This window comes from Helicoverpa armigera, chromosome 28 (genome assembly GCF_030705265.1).
Source record: "Helicoverpa armigera isolate CAAS_96S chromosome 28, ASM3070526v1, whole genome shotgun sequence".
NCBI lineage: Eukaryota > Metazoa > Arthropoda > Insecta > Lepidoptera > Noctuidae > Helicoverpa > Helicoverpa armigera.
In genome coordinates, this window is record NC_087147.1 from 5235910 (window position 1) to 5256709 (window position 20800).

A 20800-nucleotide genomic window follows, 5' to 3' on the forward strand; every position below is an offset into this window, starting at 1 on the left:
AAAGAGATTTTTATCGCCCGTCGCGGTGTAAACGGGACAAACTGCGATTTGATATGGACGGAAGTTGACTGTATGGATCAACGCAGATTTGCAACTTTGAAAGTGATTTAGTGATCATATTTCTTTGTAGGTGTAGATGAAGGTAAAGATGCCGAGGATCTGCTCGTGGGTGTCATAAAGGTGAATTGGGAGAGTTACATTTTGGTTTCAGTGTTACCCAACAGTTTTTGCAGCATTTGAAATCTACGTAGTAACTGAAGTCAGCAAGCTAAAAATTATGACCTGCCATAAAACAATTGATGGGCATTTGTTACTGGTAACCAATTTAAAGCAGGTACAACTGGACTAAGATTTATTTACAGCAGTTATTAATATTGGCAAATTGCAACGGCTTTGAACTGGTTAAAACAAACGCAGTGCATTGTAAGACAAATGGTCATATCGTGTGAACTTATAACCTGAATGCAGACATTTATGTCCAACACTACAGTTCATAAAGTTTATCATTTAGATACGATGTTTTAAAGGCTAGATATGAGAAATATAATTTATTATGAAAACTGAGAATAATATTTCTACGGTCTAGACATATCTAGTGTCATTTTAGCGCACTCCTACAGCTAAGACATTCATGTGTTTGAAATCCATAGAGACATCTATCTGACTATATTTGTAGGCGATCGTAAACAGCAAATATGCAACTGAGAATTTTTATGGAGCAACCACCTTACAAGGCAGAATGGATGATATATTCAGAGATAACACCCAAGTATTATTACTAGGCTTTAATATGAAACTCAACTGTAATAAAGTTTATCAAGTACAAAAGATTACCTTGTTATAAGTTGTATCATTTCCAACTAGTTATACGTAAGAAGGTTCTTCGAGAGCCAACTAAGGCGATGGATGATTCAGATGCTGTCCTTTGAAAAGTTACTCAATTATACAGGCAGCTTGGTGACGAGAACTTTCTTTTTATCGCATTTGCAAGTTAACTGACAGCTGCGGTAGTCAAGAAAGTTTTATAGGCGTCATTTACTTCCTTATAAATTACCTTTTGAAACGCCTTCTGAAGATTGAATTTACGGTCCACTTGGAAGTAAAAGATAAGGCTGTTCATGGACCCGTATAAATACTGAAGGATATGATCAAAAGGAAGAATGAACATACGGAATCAAGCCTACTAAGGATTCGATTGAATAAAACGAACAAGAAATGTAGTTATATTAAAGGGGATTACATCGACAGAAGGCTTGCGAACTATAGCTTTCATAAATACTTAAAAAACAATAATCTCAACAGATATTAGAGATTATCTTCAAGAAACTAATGCTTTTATAAAAACCGTGTTACGATGTGTGTGCCGCATACTCTCTTGGGATGAAAGCTATAGATGTCACATAAAACTTATTGCTTTTTCTTTTTATACTTATTCGATATATTTCGCAATGGGGATATAACAGCTATCTTTGTACGAAACTCTGCAAAAATATTATTAAAGTTTGTTGATCGGATACGATCGTGTATTTTTTTCTGATATTGAACTAATACATACTTACTATAGTCTATCTTTAATAATAATCATTAAAGTTTTTTTTTTTAAATAAGTATTCAATTACATTTTTATTTACGTTTAACCCACTGTGCGTTTCTTAAACGCTTTTTGTGCCAGACGCTTAGGTCACATAACGGTCTGCGATTTTCCTTTCTTCAGCCTATCCTTCTCTTTTTTGGCAATTATGTAAAAAGTATGTATTTAAGATTCACCCAAAGGTGATGATTGCAGTCATTACATATTTGTTGTGTATTTCTCAGTAATCTGTATAGATCTAACTAGTCCAAGTCAGTAATTATAAGTGTTACCATTACAAATGCGTGGCTCCGACACCAATGTTTTATGTAATACGGTGCGCCTATTGCGTTTTGCGGTCGCACGGTGCGTTCCATACTAATATATGACTCGTGGCTTTTTTCGGCTGGCAACGAATGTGATTTTAGGATTTCTGACGGGTTACTGACCTCCTTTGGAGCTATTTTGTATTGAATAGATGAAAAGGCCAATTTCAGTCAAGACCAGATTTACCTTGAAGCAATATTTTGTACATGTTATGTTTTTGCCAAACGATCGCAACATTGTATAATTACTTTTTATTCATATGAGCCATTTCTTGGCTATATTCCAGGGTCGTAAACAGGCCCAGTTTGTCCTTCATCACCCCTCAATCTGACCTACTTTGCTAAGCCATGTTTGTTGCAAAGTTATCATCTGCGCTACTGAATCGTCGAAAGACATTTCAATACTTGTATGTTATACATTGAATGTATAGTATATTCTGCATTGTGAAGACGAAACAATAACATACATTTATAAGTCTGTACATATAATATTCTATGTATCTATAACAGTTGCCTTGTATTATTTCCTGCTACTGTTGTACGTCGAGGAAGGATATATTCTATTTGTAATTATATTCCTTCTTGTCTATCACTCCCTTTCATTTTCAGGGAACTGTAGGGTACTTGAAGGGTGTCTATCATTTTGAGTATCGTAGGGGAGAACCCTATGGTTTGCTTGTTAGATAGCTGCATAGGGGGTCTTAAAAATGCTGACGAAAATCACTTTCATCTATTAAAATTTTTGTATCGAGTATGATGGCAGAGTATATATTGCAGTTTCAGTGTTTTTGCATAAGGAGAGGTTCCTTATCTCTCTATTATTTCCAACAATATTACTGGTCAGTTAAAATCTAAAATCTTAATTTCAACAGTAGACGCCAACCTAAGAATACTTCAAGCAGATGTGTGTTGACAGAATATCGTCTCATTACTTACAAGTTACAACCATCGTAATGATTAGTCACACGCTGTTGATTTTTATCAGTTTCAGAGAACAATAAATTTTATGGCAACCGTAAATATTTTCTATGGTCACTTTAGGAGCGGTTTGTACAAAGTGAGGTGTGACAAGCACGTGAAACGTGGCGGAACTTGATGTGTGGCGCTTGGCGAAGACTGGTATAGAATTGGCGGTTTGAAGGCTCGTTTTGGAGTATCTAAAGTTGAATACCTACGTGTGAATCGTATTAGATCATCTATTTACAAATGCTCTTATCAAATGCCGTTTAGATGAATACAATAGGTTTGAAAAGAACTTGTATTACGCACCACATCACGTATTTCTAACTATTAATATAACGAAACGACCACCAAAGGACCTTTTATCGCTTCTGTTCAATTTTCAAATTAAATTCCATCTACGTATTTTTGCAAGCCAGCATTAATGAACCTGACCTGCAACCTTAAAAATCTCGCACAGTTTACATTTATGGAAATATCAAAGGTAAAACGGAATTTTCACTGGCAACCCCGAACTGTTTGCTTTAAAAACATAAACCTGTGAGCACAAATTGTGCAGCTGAAGCGTAATAGCAAAAAACAACCTTCTATGAAATTAAAAACGAACTGAAAAATTGTTCAGTTTAAAACGAGAGTTGATTCAATGAAAATAATATTGGAAAGCTTTATACTGCGAGTGAGTAGCAAAAATATGGAGTGAAATAGCTGGATAGTATTTTTAGTGACTGTACAACTAACTAATTCAACAGATTTACTTCAGCAGTTACGATTTTTGCTATTATTGAAACATATTGATTGTAAAATCGGTATTATATCACAGCCCGACCATAGGACATATCACAGTCATCCATTGCAAGAAAGGGATGGTACTATTTTCCATCCCTTGCATACACTGGTATCTGGAACACTATAACGTGTCAAACAGGCCCAGACTATAATAATTTATCTTAGAGTCTGGAAAGCCGCTTAGACACCCACGTAACGGCCAGTCCAAGTCTTATGGTGTATCGATCCTTATAGCTTCTGCCAAGAGCCTGTCTTCGGTTTGACGTATTGAATGGAGATAATGTTAATTTGTGTTCAACGCAATTTTGTTTGGCAATATATCTGGGTGTTTGTTTGATTTGTGTTAAAAACGAGCTGTGATAAAATAAAGCATAGTAGGGATTTAAGTATCTGTGCCTTTGAATTAGACTCACAAGGCAGGAGAGTGTTTTCAAAGCCTTTAGGCCCTTTTCTAAACCTGATATTGCAACATTATATTCTTTCCACTATTACCCGTCTCTCAATATGTAATCATCTCTTGGTACCACCACCCCATACTCAACCAGTCGAAGCTTCCTAAATATTTTTTTTCAGACAAAAAATGTCGATACAAAAATCGCAACACAAAATGCTAATCGCTATCCAAACATTACAACGCATCGATTAATCAGATTACATTACCTTTAAGCGTAATACTTTTGGCGTGCAAACAACGTCACATAAAGGCCTACGCCCACGATTCCTCGCATCTCGATTCTCGGGGACGCGAACTTGACCGAAGCGGATGACTCACCACGCCGGTTTGTTAAATCGATTCAATATTCTTAATGATTACGAATTGCGGGACGCTACTCGAGTACCGAGTCGTGTATTGGCGCACCTATGTTGAAATCGTCTAAGTTGTTAAACAAGTTGGCGTGAAGATTGGAGATATGTGAATGAGGTTTATATGAGTTGTAATGATTTAGTGTTGTTTTTAAATATTTCAAAGAAAAAAGAAAGACCTATTATAAGCATCCAATAAAATTCAACACGAATTGACGATGTCTCTTGAAAGCTATTACTACTAAAAAGCATTTTAAAATCGTTTAAAGAAAACTTATAAAGAGTCTTCACAACTCAGCATAAGAGACTGGCCCACTTAGCTGTTCAAAAAGAAGTCTTTGAATTATGAATAAGCAAAGCTATATTAAACGTACAAAAATAAAGAAAACAAACGGGGAACGTCATTTGAAGTTTTATCGCACAATTCACGCTAGATGTTATAAAATAACGCTGCAATTAAGTTTACCAAGTTATATCTACTGAGAATACTTGCAAAATGTCAAGGCAACTATAAATATAGCGCTTTATCGCTACGATAAAAGGCTTGTTTGAAAATAATTCTCTAGCACAACATCTCGGTGAACATTCATTCATAAAAGCATTTGCATAAAAGCTGCTGATCTTCACGCCATAACCCCTTAAGCTTCCACCGTTTAAACATGCGTATTTACTAAAATACTATATTTCCCGTGCTCAGAAAACAATGGCTGAAAGCGAGCCGAAGCAATGGGCGATCACTATGAAGCTTGTCTGATGCACACTCTAGGATAATCACCATATGCCATTGTATACAGCTACTGTAAGGTATATTAAACCTGCTACCAAATTTAATTTCACGCTGTTTCGCCTTCGTTTACCCCCCAGCTTTATTAAACGAGGTAATGAAGGTGTATCTTCACAAAAATATACTGTACGCAATAGCGGTTTGCGCTGTGCTCAGCATAGTAGAAAATTTGACCCGGTTTCCTACTCGGCAAGGTCGAAAAAAGTTTTTAAATATTAAATGAGAATGTGGTTTTGAAAATATAGAATTTTAAGTTGCTTGTTTGTTGATTGAGTTGAAAATAAATCGCCCAAATTAAATGTCAGTTACCAAAACAAGGAGATAAATACTTCTCTATCTAAGAATCTCTCTATCTCGATCTCTATCTAATCTACACAATCCTAATTTTATAATGAGTGTACCGTTCTCACCTGGCACGAGTTAGTAAACAGCTGTTTCTATGTTTTCCTAATAGTCAGAGATGTGCGATAAAGTAGTACCAACATAAATACAAATAATCTATATTTATCTATCTCGTGTGCAGACATCAAGACACCGGGCGTTGTGCGAACGTTTGCCAAGATTTTCAAGTACCGACAGAAGTAATTAATTAACTATCAGCTAGATTAATATAACTAGGAACAGGTTGACACTTTCACTGGCCATCATTATTTTGATGTTGTTTGTACGAAATCGGAGGAGTGCTTGCCTAAAGATCAAATAGTAATCCGCGAGAGGTAAGATTAAAGATGAATTCAGAAAACCTTGTGATTATTAGTCAGAGTAGAAGTGATAATTTTAGAAATTAAATCATTGTACGTTAACTTAACGAGAGGTACCAGAAATTATGTACCAGGTGTTATGTGCAATACCTTATAATCTGGTACCTTTTAACTAACAGATGTTTACATATGAAGAGAACTTTCAAAACAGCCACTACAGCTAAGTTAGAAGGCAAATTAGGACTGCACCAATTAAAAACCGAAAAATAAAGCTACAAAAAATATTTCCTCACGACTAATTGTGACCAGCATTCCTATTTCCATACGAAAAGCGTGTCATCACGCGTGGAATTCATTCAATTGGATGGCGCACAACTAATAGAGTGGTTTAGGGGGCTCGTGGTCGCTCCACAATGCCAATTGACCGATCGATTTAATGCTGGTGAGTAAAATAACTTACAATACAATTGTTGTGTTTTGTTTGATACCATGGCGCCTTGTTATATGATTTTCATTTTATTTCCATATGTTTAGTTAGAATCTAGGCCTTCTAACTAGTGAGTATATCGCGTTGAAGACTATTTCATCTCATAAACATTTTATTCCGAAAAGTCTGCCAACCAGCCTTACCAAGGGGTATCGAGTTGTCTGGATAACTGAGTTGAGAAGATCAGATAGCCAGTCGCTCCGTGCAAAACACTGGTACTCAGTTGCACCTGGTTAGACTGGAGGCCGACCCCAACATAGTTGGTAAAGGCTAGGCAGATGTGAAAAACATGTCATTCCAAGATTTTGTCCGTTTTTTGAAAGAAATCACCAGACATAATGTCCTGAATTCATAATTCTTAATTTCGTAAACGACCGGACTCATCGCTCCCCACCAGTGGTATCATATTATACAATTTCATAAACTAAACAATACAGTTCAAAACATTAATTGGCATATTTACAGTGGCAGCATAATTGGAGTTATTCGTTCCGCCATGATTAATAAGTGACGTCATATTAGTACATCGCGATTATTTGTGTGTATGTGTGATGTTTGTGTATGTGAGTGTAAGGCATTTGTACTACAATTAGAGAATGGAGTATGAAGGGTTAAATGGTTATTATTTTATCACTATTGGGAACTCTTATGAGCCCGTAATAAACTGAAGATTAATCTCCTGTACCTATTTTATTATTAGAATCCATAGCCTGAAAGCCATCTAAGTATTGCTTTGTACTAAGTTAGACTGGTATATATTACAAGACATACTAACAACAACAGTTAAGCATAACACACACGCATAATTTAATTCAGTTTCCTTTTTCCTCAAATGATAAATAAACACAGTACCTACTTAATAATAATAATTTATTGATTCATGCGTTAAGCGATTCCATACAAAAATAATATTATTTGAATAAATCAAGGAAAATATAGGCAAAGTTTCCAAGAATATTTTAAATACATACTACTTTTCTGTCGTTCCTTAGGGTAAGTGATCTTTTAGGAGGCGGGTGAAACCAATAGCGGAAGCTAGAAAGGTGATAATCTCTAATATCTATCTGCAATAAGATCTCAGGCCTCTACTATAGGCCACAGGTGTAACAAGGACGATAAGCAAGTTTAATATTCACAGCGCTCGTGTTCCAAGCCACTCAAGTTTGCTGAAGCTACAGGTCTCTAAGTAGGAAGTTTCAACTTTTATACTTTGCAAGATGTGCTACTTACAAACTTAGTTTAAAATAAATTATTTGTTATGCAATTATGTCATGTATATAAAGTCAAACATGATTTGATATTATGGTGACTATAGTGAATGACGTAATGACAAAGTTAATAACCCCGATGATATCAATAACTGAATTTAATAAAACATTTACTACTTTACGCTATAAATTAAAATACTCAAGTTATCAATAACGGAGTTATTGCTTTTTATATTACAGTCCAATGACACGCTAAATAGGCACCCTATTTGTAAATTTTATGTAATTGAATTAATTTGGTGTGCGCGCAGCTCAACATTAGAGCTGAAAAACAGATCATTCCTATATTATAATTGAAAATAAAAACTGAAATTCATTGAATAATAAACGTTCAATTAGAATGCCGTCATTGACTGGACGCCGGCAACTTCACAAGACGTAATTACAGTGGTTTGACAATTCGTCCTTACAAGTTGTACTACGTCCAACTAGTTTCGTGGCCAACGTTGTTAATAATGTATTATTAGAGGCAGTAGGGCGGGCCAATTACTTAAAAATTACCAGAGGAATTTTGTAATCATTGTGGGTTATGACAAGTGGAATATTAGAACAACAGGCTGACTGCAGGAGATTGGGGTCTTTCAAACTAAATTTAATGGGAAGGAAGTTCCTAATTCTATATCATCCTGCCGAATGAATTTTTCCGAATAATCAGCTTAACTTCCAAATAAAGCAGGAAGATTCGTCTGAAATAACTTCTAGTGATTCTAATCATAGACTTTTTTCTTAAGGGAAGCACTATTTTCTTTATTTACATCATCGATTAAAATTATTAATTCCGTCCGCATATTTAATCTCCTGCAGGCTCTAAGGTTTAAAAGGTACATTGCCAAAATCTAATTTTTCTATAAAAATAACAAAAGATTTTATAAATAAAACAGCGTTTCTAATCAAAATTATTTTCTATACCATGCTCTTTCAAAGTTACTTTTCCCTGTTTATTTGTAAAGAGGTTGAAACAGAATTACTGTAACCACACAATAATGAGAAGTCTGGTTAACATTTCAATTGGTGCTTGTAACTCATTCGATCTGTAACTAATTTTCAAGCTAGAATTGAGAGCACCTTCGTAATTAAAACTTGGTATTTGCTTCAGTAATAACGTAACATTATTTTGTGCTTACGTAGAAATACCTACGTGTTTTTCACAATGTGTCCTCAGGACCTACCTAACCTGACTCTATAATTAGGCATATTGATCTCAGAAATCTTATGGATATGATTAAAATGGCCGGTTTTTATAAAGCCTAATATGCCATTAACAGTTTCACTTTTGAACAGTATTGACAAGCTTCAATTTTTGCTGCAAAGGACCTAAGCTCTTCAAGAAAGAGGGTGAGGTAAGTGATAAATTATCTCGAGTTCCATAGAATTTGGCGCAACTCCGGACAGACCTATTTAGATCCGACAGCCAGATGCCGTCAATTGCACAGTCCGGTTGCTTCCTCGAATTGAATTCGGCGAAATACCAACCACCTAAATTCATCTTTTAAATAAGATAGAACTTTCCTAACTTAACTCTACAGAAATCTAGGTGGGATCTAAGTAAATTACAGCTAAGCTTAGCTCCGAAAGCCCGAAACTGTAATCATTTATTCACTTCGTTACCCCCAAATGTTTCCCTCCGCTGTTAAATCAATTATACCATTCAAATTACTAAGTACTTTATTCATGGAAATCTAAGAGAATATTTAAAATAATTTTCCAAATGCCTGCGTATACAAAACGCTGTTGGATTTATAAGCCGTCACCTCAATAAGCCTTTGTCAATTCGTCTTCGGTGGGTAGAATCAGAATTTGCATAATTTTATTAGGCTGGCAATACCTATAGGACCGCTTTCAGTTGGCCACAGGTGTCGAAAGATAATAGACGTGTCATTGTGATCTATTATACCGGAATACCGTGAAAACCGATAAAGCGTTTATTTCAATGACGTTGCAGAATTCTGCATTATTTTTGCGGTTCATCGACTGGAATGTAATGGAAAAAAAATCATATTTGTTATTCCAATCCAAACCAGCACCAGTCTAGAAATATTTAGTCTGTTCACTTAAATACCAAATTGAATCTCATATCGTTGATTAAATTAGGTTGTTTAAAATTCATGACGATACCTATGCGAGACTAGAAATCTATTTTATTACAACAAAAATTTTCAATGAAAGTTTTAAGTCTGAAAATTTGAAATATTTCTGGAATATACTGGTATAATCTAGTTACAGTCGGGTGCTACAATTTTAATGCTTTAGAAAGTTACGCACAATTTAATGTGTAAAAACTCGTATGTCGACGTGGCTAATAAGGCAGATACCTTCACAACTCTCTCGCCACGCCCTTAAAAGGCGACTGGGTACCTACTGGACACATCGACGACAGTTTTTGCTGAAGGTACCAACAGAATGAATCGGAATCACGTTCCGCTGATTCTTTACTAGAACATTTATTCGATTTCCAATGTAATATTATTAAAGTAACCAGATTCAATTTCACCTTTGACAGCAGTTTTAGAATTTTGCCCATTGAAGGAGTATTGATTTAGGATGTTACATAAGTTGTGATCAGCATTTCAAAAGTCAAACAGTCAATTTTCTATTTCAAAAAGTATCGTAATGTGAGACATATTTCTTCTACTTAAGTAAAGGTTTAAGTAAATATGTATGCCTTAGTTATTCTTCAATCTCTCTAACTACGTACATTTTCATAATATGGAAACGACACTGACCATAAAAGAAAATGTCTACGAAAATATTTATGCTAACGTGTTAAATTTTTATGACTCGGCGTAACACCAGTAACACCGCGTTGTTGGTGCCCCGGGAGCACTTAGCAAATTCAATATACACTATGAATCAGTATTAAGAAATCTAATATTTAGGAAATGGGGTATTTAGGTACTTCAGATTTTAGATATCTTTGGGTTTTTGTAATTAGTCTGACGATCTACTGGAGACAACCTAAACATTATCTAAGTAAACATAGGTATTCATAAAAGAAACCTTATCGCACATCTCTAGACAATGTAAGATCATTTGATTGTAAACACACGTTTTTCTCTAACAACAGTGGTAATTAACAATTCATTACATGACATCAGCTCTACAAATAGTGCAACGTAAAACCAAGTGCATATGCAAAGAAAAAACTACTTAGACATGCAACTGTATATAATGTACACAACTCGCAATCGTAGTCAAAAAGGGACTCGGGTTATAGATACAACCCAAAACTTACTAAACCTATTTCCGTAAACCAAAAACATCTTATCCAATGAAATAAAACTAAAACGCGACAACCGTAAGAGGACGCGCATACGGAAAAGAAGAAAAAACAGTTCAAGCTAAAAATAGGGTCTCTAAATTAAGATTATTTCCGTCAGGTTGAACAGGCAAGCATGTTGAACGTTATGTCAACGCAGAATCGATAAAATGGCTTCGGAATAGATGCCCTTATGTTGGATTATAACGAGTCGCTGCGTATGATATGATTATACACAGCTTTAACATAAGCCTTAAGTATAAGTTTTCTGTTTGGCAGTCCAAGCAATTTTATGGTAAGGTTATTTTTACTCACTCTTGTGTCTTCATTCAACGTACCTAGTACCATTATATTGTTCCACATACAAAATTATAATTACGTTAAAGATATAATCAGTGCATATGAATGTTATGAAAACGTACTCGTGTCCATATGCATTGACTTCGGCTCATAGGTATCTACAGATCCAAGAGTTTCATCTGTATTTACAGACTCAGATAAGTCTCAGTTCATCTACATTCTAAACTATCATAAAACATAATAAAAACAATAAATTGTCTCCAGAAAGTCCACATTATGGGAAGGATCTAGTAGACGTCTGCCAATATCAGCAGCACCAAGTTCCACGCGGATCGCACCCTGGCGTGGAGCCAAGAGACTGATATGATGAAGAGAGTTATGGATCATCGCGATTTTAATTAGGTTAGTTTTATTTACTCTCCACAAAGAGTATGAAGATGTATTACAGAAGATATAACAATTGACCGTCTTACCACAAAAACTTTTAAACGTCAGTTTATGCCTTGTCTAAAAAAATGACAAATTATGACGTTGACATATGGTTCATTTTGCAGCCAAAATTTTATTAGACAAGTGTAAAACAGGGTTTAAAGTTTTTGTAGTAAGACCCTGAATGTTTCATAATGTTTACTGTCTACTTGATATCAAAGAGGTTCTCATACAAAGCAGGTTTGATGAAGATCTATTTGGTAATTGACGATTCTAGACTTTTTAAAGTCTAGGTCCACTCCCGATGTCGATTACGTTTCAAGTGGTAATTTTGAACATGGTATTATATTAAATCTTAAGACTAACTTGTTGGACACTTGTCGCTCAACGTCGACTGATTTAGGCATACAATTTGGTATCTTAAGGCTCGCCAAAATTCCCGGCCACTCCACAGATCAAAGTGCAAGCAACATTTCCAATTATTTAGGTTAAGATTATTAGCATAAACACATTTGCGTTACAAACAATGTTTGAGACGTAGCTATACTCGTAAGGCACACGTTTCAACATTAACCAATAAAACAGATTCAGCTACGTAGCAATTGCGGAATCAGCCACTCCCGGCAATACAATCATAGTAGTCAAGTTTGAATACAATTTGCGGATATTCCGAGATTTGAGATTTTACTACTAAACTAAATAAACTTTGACTATTCTAGGTGTTTGGGATGAATACAGAAACTAACACGTTTAAGGAAACTCATTCAGGAATGATCGAATTCAGGCGTAAGGACAAACAATACATGGATTAAAAGCATTGAGGAATATTAACTGTTGTTGCTGCCTTGCTTGTATAAAAGCCACAGCATGATGCTTCCTCAAAGGGATTATCAGAGGTCGAAAATTCCGGTTGAGATTGCACCTTCGATTCTAAGAAAACAACTTCCTCTAATGTTGGTAATATCCTCAAATGCAGAATTAAATTTAATTTGATATCTTCTTAAATGATCTTTAAGATTATTATTTAACCTGTCTTTCCCGTGGTTTCAACCACAATTTCGGCAAATTACTTGGTATACCAGGGTGCAATCTATCATGAGTCTTCCTTCAATTATTAATTGATCTTCATACTGAATTTCAATAAAATCAGTCTATCCACAAATGCGTAACAATGCAACTTACAGAATTAATGGCGCATGACATTACCGACGTTTAACATAATATTTAAAAGAACTTGAAGCTATAAAATTAACACTACGATATGTTACTCAACAATTTTTTTTTCTAACGTAATCCGATCCTAAACATTAGTTCCACCTTATTTAATAGTAATATAGCGTGACCTTAGTTTTTTAATCACAGCTTCTTGTGCTATGCAAGGCTTGTTCGCCTTCGTTGCAAAGTTCCTTTATTTACATTATTATTATTTAGCCTTACATTAATACCTGATAATGTTAACTTTAGAGGCATCATACAGGGTCTTTAACGGACTTATTCTTCTTCTTTATATCATTGATTTTATAATAGTTAATAGATTAACCCAAGATATCATTTCTTCAAATAACCCTAGATATTTGTCATTTACGCTAAGACAAACCCACCTATAAGTTAACCCTTATAATGTGACCAGCCTTTCCGCAAAGTCCTTAAGTAATCAATACGGCCCACCTTCCTAAATAGCAAAATAGCATGAAAACAGACAATAACCCCTTCGTCTATGAACAAGGAAAGTCTAAGTCTTGTTTTAGAAATGTAAAAGCCATTAGATCGTCTAGACGCAGTCACGGCTGGTCTTATGCTACCATGCAAATACGAATCGTGTGTGGAATCCACAAGGAAGATTATCATTTAGACTAGTTTCGCACACGTGGAAAGAATCTTCCATCTCGAAGATACATTTTAGATCCTTCAAGTGAAGGAATACGATATCATTTAAGGTTTACGTCCTATTAAAAATAACGAGCAAACTCTGTAGTAACTCAATCGTATTAGAAATAGATAGGTATCGATTCTAAGTGAAAGAAATCGAATAACGTACAGTTATGTCTATGTTAGGAATCGATAATTTTGTTTTCATGTCTGGATTTAAACTGAGACTAGAGTAGAACTTTGCAACTTTATCTACTAACTAATTTTGATCCTTATTATCGTAATCAGTTGCTTGAATTTTGTTTCCCTCACGTTTTTCTGAATTTGTGTTAACACGACTCGTACCTATCTAATGCTCACTTCAATTCCTCACTACATCAGCAAATACATACCGGAATCGTTACTTTACCGACTCTTGAACATAACTAAGCAAAAAGATTGCATTGCGTGTCATAATAACATATTATAACCAAACCTAACTATAAACTGCTCATTACTAAGCAAACCTATGGCATTTGCGACAGAATTTATATCTTCGATTTACTTGGCCCAAAAAACCTTTCTAAGATGTCGGAAGACATTTAAAAACTGTGATGTTATGAGTGTAAACAAATTGACTGCTGTTATGGAAATACATCATGGCGGTACTTATCAAGTCAGTGGTCTGATATGAAATTAAAATTGACATACTGTACGTCTATGCAAAAAAATATGTTTTGCCACAAAACGTAACAAAAAGCTGCATAAAAACCTAAAGTGGTGTTATCTTTTCTGAAAACACTAATACGCCTTTTGCAAGCATGGCGATTAACGCTCAATACTCCTCTGTATTAGAAGAGGCCTGTGTCCTTTAGTAGGGCATAAAAATACTGGTGATGATAGTACAAATTCTACAGCAAAAATGGAGATCATTTATAATCCACTTTCAAATCAGGATCGCAGCGTAACAAATAAAATTCCTTAATTACAAAACGCGCTCAAAGGCTTACTGTATAGCTTATTAAGAAATACTTTCATTAACTTTGAGAAGGCCAAACAAATCCTTTCCGTTATAGAAGCTTGCTTTCCTACACTTTAGAAAAGGTTATGTCAAAATTTCATCGCAAATATTATGAAAAAAGATTATGATCAAGACCATACAAAAACATGAAGATTCATTCATTGCATGCATTCCCGTTTTTAAAGGCAACGTATTTTGCGTTAATAGGTTTCGTCCATGTCAATTATGCACCGATTCACAATGATCAAAGAGAATTATTTTATCGTACCGTTAAATTAAATGTCGACGATCGGACATCCCTAATTGCAACCGGTAGTTCCTTAAGTACAAAGTTGAGCAAAATAATCGTTCCTTTTGCACTCATTATCAGATTACAAAGCAATTGTATCAGGGATTTTATACGTTTTAAAACTTTTCTCGTTGCAAAGAAATTCTCGGTGCGAAGGACGCATTTTCTTCCAGCTTCCATTTTACTTTTAGATACATCTCCTTGCTTGACACTCTCTTTGTGAATATTTTAATAAAAGGACTCTGAATATAGTTTCTCGCTCTATTGTATTATCAAGACTTGTTTAGCATAACTAAATTATGGTAGTTATGAATAATATGTATATTTTTTTAAGTTGATGTGTTTTGCCCTACCTTAAATTCTACAAGTTTTAGGCCTTTAATAGATTGTTTTCCATCATGTTATAAATAACATCTAATTTTATAAAGCTAAAGAGTTTGTTAGCTTGAACGCGGTAATCTCAGGAATGTCTAGTCCGATTTAAGAAATTCTTTCAGTGTTATATCCCAGCTATCGAGGGCGACTATCGGCTTTTAGTCAGAGTGCATGGCGTACTGAAACCGCTGGAAGAAGCTGGTATATAGTTTTCCATGATTGCCATTTAAAAATAAATCTGAATTTCTATCAGCACACGTCAATGACCAAGAAATGAAGTCAACCCACATTGTAAATATCAAACAGCTGTTAAAATTGCGTCTGTCTTACAAAATAGTGTCAATTCTTCTTGTAATTAAATAAAGAACTTTATTACATGAAAACCTCATTCCATCCCCATTTTCTACATGAAAAGAGGTCTTTACTGGCCAGTAGGAGTAAATAGCCAGATGCTGACGATCACGAATTAAAAGTAAAAGAGCATCATTACAGTGAATTACAGAAAATATTTTCGTTGTTGCTGCGCCCACGCCGATTCCGTTTTGGTTATATTTAGATCTTGCATCTCGTGACATAATAGCGCTGGGCTGAGGAATGCCATTTCCAAGTTTGTGAAGTTTTGTTGCTAAGTATGTTAAACCTTTCAAAACTATTCCCTTTCCGATAAATGAAACAAATAATTTCTTATTCGGATCACAATCGGAATTTTCTTCGTCCCAACTAAACTTTTTTTGCTATTAAATTTTAGGCTTTGTTTGCCGTGAATAAAAATATTATAGAATAGGTTTCAGGCTCTATTGTCGAGTTACTGAGGGAACTGTTATACGCTTATAATTAGACCGTAGATGTAACTAAATGCAACAAATGATGTAATCTGCGGCATGTTACAGTATATGTTGCAAGTTTGTTTTTATTACATAAAACTGAATGATGGAGTAAAGATGTGAACGTTTCTTTATTATTACTCGTTTTACTACTCAAAAGAGATGACTCACAAAATCTTGTTTTGATACTTTGGTTTATTGCTTAGGAATTATTTACATCGTATGTATATTTTTGCTAATAGCGACGAATTGCTTTTACAAAATTTAATAAAGCAAGGTATAATAAACAGAAAAAAAAACAGTAGCCGAAACGAATTCGATTAAAACTCAGTACACTTCAAAAGCGACAAAACCCATGAACGGTAAATAAACGCTTTACCGAACCGTAAAATTATTCATTGACGCGTAATTTTACGTAAAAGCTTCGGATAATACAGATACGTGTAAATCTAGATATAGTATGGCTTCAAAACTGGGGCAGATGGAAGGTCAGTATACCTTCGACCCTCAGCTTGATGCTTTATGCATGAGAACACCCGGTGTCGCGTAAACAACCTCAATACTTAAAAACAAGAATATTGGAAGTGACACCGTGTAGAATTTTCCTTAGAATAATGCTGGTTTAATTTCGTCTTCATTATGCCTTAATGCATAAAAATTGAGTGGCAATGTTTATGATGTCAAACAATTCCATTCCGTCTTTTTACGATGAAAAATATAATGCAGTCGTAATTAGATATTTCTTAGATTATATTAAACGATGCTAAAGATTCGTCCCTACATGAGAATTACGAAAAAAATCACGTTGTATTATAAAATCAAGATAATCCGCTGTACGTCAAAATATTTAGAGTAATCTTCTAGACAAGCTATTGTTATAAAGACATAACTCATCATTCATCACAGCATAATACGCACACAACAAGCTTGTAAGACATTTTACAACAACATGGCGAAAACAATACATTTTTATAAAAAACATTGTATGACGAGAGGCTCAAAAGCTTTTACATGGAGCATAAATTAAGATTCCCCAGTCATCGGAAGCTTTATAATAATAAAACGCTGAACTATAATTACATGAAGTTGCTGACGGTAGCCACGTGACTTGTGACGTCATACGTGTGGCTACGAAATATGCTTGGACAACAGTTTTAACATCAATAAATTTTAACTTTAATAAGTACATCAAGTGCTTACATAAAGTTTTGATTAAATATGCTGAAATTAATTGTAATTAAAGTTTGGAGAAACGGGCATACATCTAGGTGATGGAACAAAAATATTATTTCTTAGTTATTAGTATGTAATGTTATAAAGTAGCAGGTACCTATGTTAATAATTGCTTCAATCAATAATGCCTACTTATGTATGACTAAAAAAATCCTATACCATTTATATTTTACTGTCAGCATCTTACTGTATAATGCAACATATTTATATTATAAACCCCCACAGGATAGAATTATATGATAGCTGCATAACTGAAAAAACAATTTTTAACCTGCATGAAAATTGTAAGCGTGGAGATAATAAAAGAATGGTGACACTAATCAATTATGACTGAATCTAGTAATTGGGTTATTAAATTGAGCCAAATGGTCACAGAATAAAATACTTGCTATCTAAATAATGTGTCTGTCTGTTGAATAAACTATGAGTCACATTGGCTGTTATTACAACCTGCCAACTAGATAATAGGTAGGGAAATTAAATTATTATTTTTGTAATGGTGACAATGTCCATTTTCATAACACCACATAGTTTTTATTATGTGGTTAATGCTTGAGTAGTTTATTTGTTATGAATCTTTCTAATGTCATATTGTATCCAACATGGAAATTATTTGTTTTTAACCAATCTTTTATTTTTCTCAATATTATTGGCCATAATGTTCTTTTATGAATGTCAAAATTTCTTCAATAAAAAACTAAGAATTTTGTAAGTTAAACAATATCAAATCAGACAGTACTGATTGATTGAACTGAAGTTTATATACCCAATATTTATTCTGAGTACACAAAATTAAACAGAATTGAATAAGTACATTTGTTACTTATTTTGTATTATATTAACTTCAATGTTTATTTAACTGTTCATGTTTGTATGAAGTAACTTATAAAGTTACTCTTTGTACCATAATTATATTGATAAGGTTTGGTTTTGCTATGAGATTGATTATGTAAACTATAAATTAGTGCAATCTCATCATTACTACTACATGCACCTGTATGAATGTTTACACATGTTTATAGCAAATAAATGATTTTATTCTATTCTATTCTATTATAATGTGAAGATGAGCTAACAGAAATGTGAAACCAAAGTATGTGTTGGGAACATACAATTTAGTACAGCTGTAGGTGGCAAAAGGGCTCGGAAGATGATGACTATATTGTAACCTATCTTTACCTATCCATAGTTAAAAAATGCAATAAATACAGTATTATCAAAGAAACCTAAATTAATGAACAAATGGTTGATCCAAAATGTATTATAAACCTACCTATACTGTTAGTTTCTACTTTTCTAGCTAAATTATAACTGAAATGTGTTATGAATGTGCATGATAAATAATAGTAACTATTGTGTTCATCCAACCATATAACTTTTTAATAGAATCTACGATTTTTAAAGGAGATTTACATCATGAAATTACAAATAAAAGAACCAAGTTTTATTTTTAAGTTAATAGATCTTTTAATGGTCAGAGATAATTACCAAAACATGATTTTGTTTTCAGTCCACCAATCTGTATAGAACTACTGGACTAAATCCAGAAATGATTGATGCAAACCTTATGCTGTCATATCATGCATTATTGTAAGTACTTAAAACACACTGACAGTATTTCCATGACTCAGTAAATTGTCTAGGGCAGTTGATAATCAAACAAAAGCCCTGGTTTTTATGAAACACAATATAAAGAGATAAGTAATGTGAATGAGTAATCATCCACATTGTTTTGCAACCAGAAGTGCACTACCCACTTTTTTATTCATTTTGAAACTCGAAGTCACCTTGTTGGGAGTTTTATTTCATTTATTTTTTTATTCTGGTTAAGTAGGTAATATGTTACATGAATGAGAGTGTGTTAAGTTAATATAGCTTGCAGTAATATGATTTCGTTTCTTTATTTAATGGATAATTAAGAAGGAGTCTTGGTATTTTCAGTCAGAATTAAATGTATAATGATGCTCATGAGATGCTAGCATCATTCTACATTAATACATTCAAACTTAACTTTAACCAATAATTCAAAGCTAGTAAAACAATTAATAACAAATAGAAAATAATTTATTTCATGTAGTATTTTTACAGTATATATGGCATGCTACGCTGATCACACTTTCTAGGCTATCTGGGGTACTATTGCTTTACACAATAATTAATTCATATGTGGCTGGAACACAATCTACAGATTACCAGAGTACTACCATAAATTAATCCAACTTTATCTCTAGTACAAATATTCCTCTGATAAGAATGTGGCAATATCTGTGTGTGTATAATTAAAAAAACAAAAGGTCCAACTATTAGTTTAGACTGGCCAAACAATATGTACACAAATGAGTTTTCATTCTGATAAAAACTGTTATGTAAGGCACTTGATGTGTTTATTATCGGATTTGTTTATCGGCAGTCGTGTTGCGCGATGACTGGGGAACCAAAACAGATGTGGACTTACCTTGAACATAGGCCGGGGGTGCCTCGGCTGCGAGGGTGCAGCTGCGGTGGTGGTAGCCGCGGGGGCCGGCGCTGGGGCCGTCACGTGGTCCGCCGGCAACGACTCCGGGACAGTCTGGAGTGTAGGCCTCATAGTCGTCGACATTTTCACAATAACACACAGTTCAAACACTTAACACCTTGCTAGCCCACCCGCGCCGTTTGCATCCTCCGCGGCGGCCGCGCGTTCAGCCCGCCCGACCGGCCCAGGCCCTCACCAGGACGCCGACACAGGCCCCGACTTAACTCCACCGATCGCCGACCAACAACGCCCATCTAACCGCATTTTCGACCAGAAAAAAACATCGCGAAGCCCTATAACGAAAACTGTGTAATGATACGCGATACCTATTTCACTTTCACGTATATGTTAACGATCGTCGAGATGGAAAACGGAAATAGACACGCAAAAAACTATTAGAAAGCTTACGGTGTCTTCTCCTGTCACATAAACACTATCAAGGAATTCGGCGTTTAAGCTTTATAACGACGCGCAAAGTGTTTTCGTCAATGCCACCGGCTCGTATAAAGGGTACGAAATCGCGTGGTGGACAAATATAAATCCATTTAATAATAAAATTACTAAAGAAATTCACTTAACTCCGCTAAAAGTCCTCACATTCTTGAATTCACTCTCAAGATGGCGGATTTTACCTACTCCTCGTAAATGGGCACAAGGCTGACACGAAAACATCAACCGGCTCTCTATCAATCCCTTTCTTTTGGCAGCACATGAAAAGAGATAGTGATATGTGAACGAGTTCAACGGAGTTTTGTGATACGTCACTGAAAAAACTGCCAATGGAGCATGCGCAAAACTGACGAGTATTTAAATCTTCGAACGCACCCATAAGCGTTTTGTTATTGCAAAGAAGTGAAAAATATCGTAAACAACAGTCAGTGAGCCTTTATTTCATTTGGCATTATTTTTTAATTGTATAATTTACCGAGATTACCATTACTTACATGTCAAGAAAAAGTAATCATTACTTTATAAATCTGCTTAATTTGCATTTATTTCATTTTTAATCTGTACCATTAAAGTT

The 20800-nt window shown here is 34.6% G+C and overlaps 1 protein-coding gene across 2 annotated transcripts in view; it reads right to left on the bottom strand.

The window, feature by feature from the left end:
* Positions 1 to 20520, bottom strand: part of LOC110371414 (serine/threonine-protein kinase MARK2) — a 174908-nt gene extending 154388 nt beyond the window's left edge. The window contains exon 1 of one of the 2 annotated variants that reach the window (XM_049851596.2): positions 20185 to 20520. Coding sequence is in view for 1 of the 2 variants with exons in the window: in XM_049851618.2 (XP_049707575.1) it covers positions 19717 to 19860 (144 nt within the window). In the remaining variant the exon portion in view is untranslated. Of the gene's footprint in view, positions 1 to 19716 lie in introns of both variants that reach the window. The other variant, XM_049851618.2, reaches the window with a different exon arrangement.
* Positions 20521 to 20800: the final 280 nt, after the last annotated feature.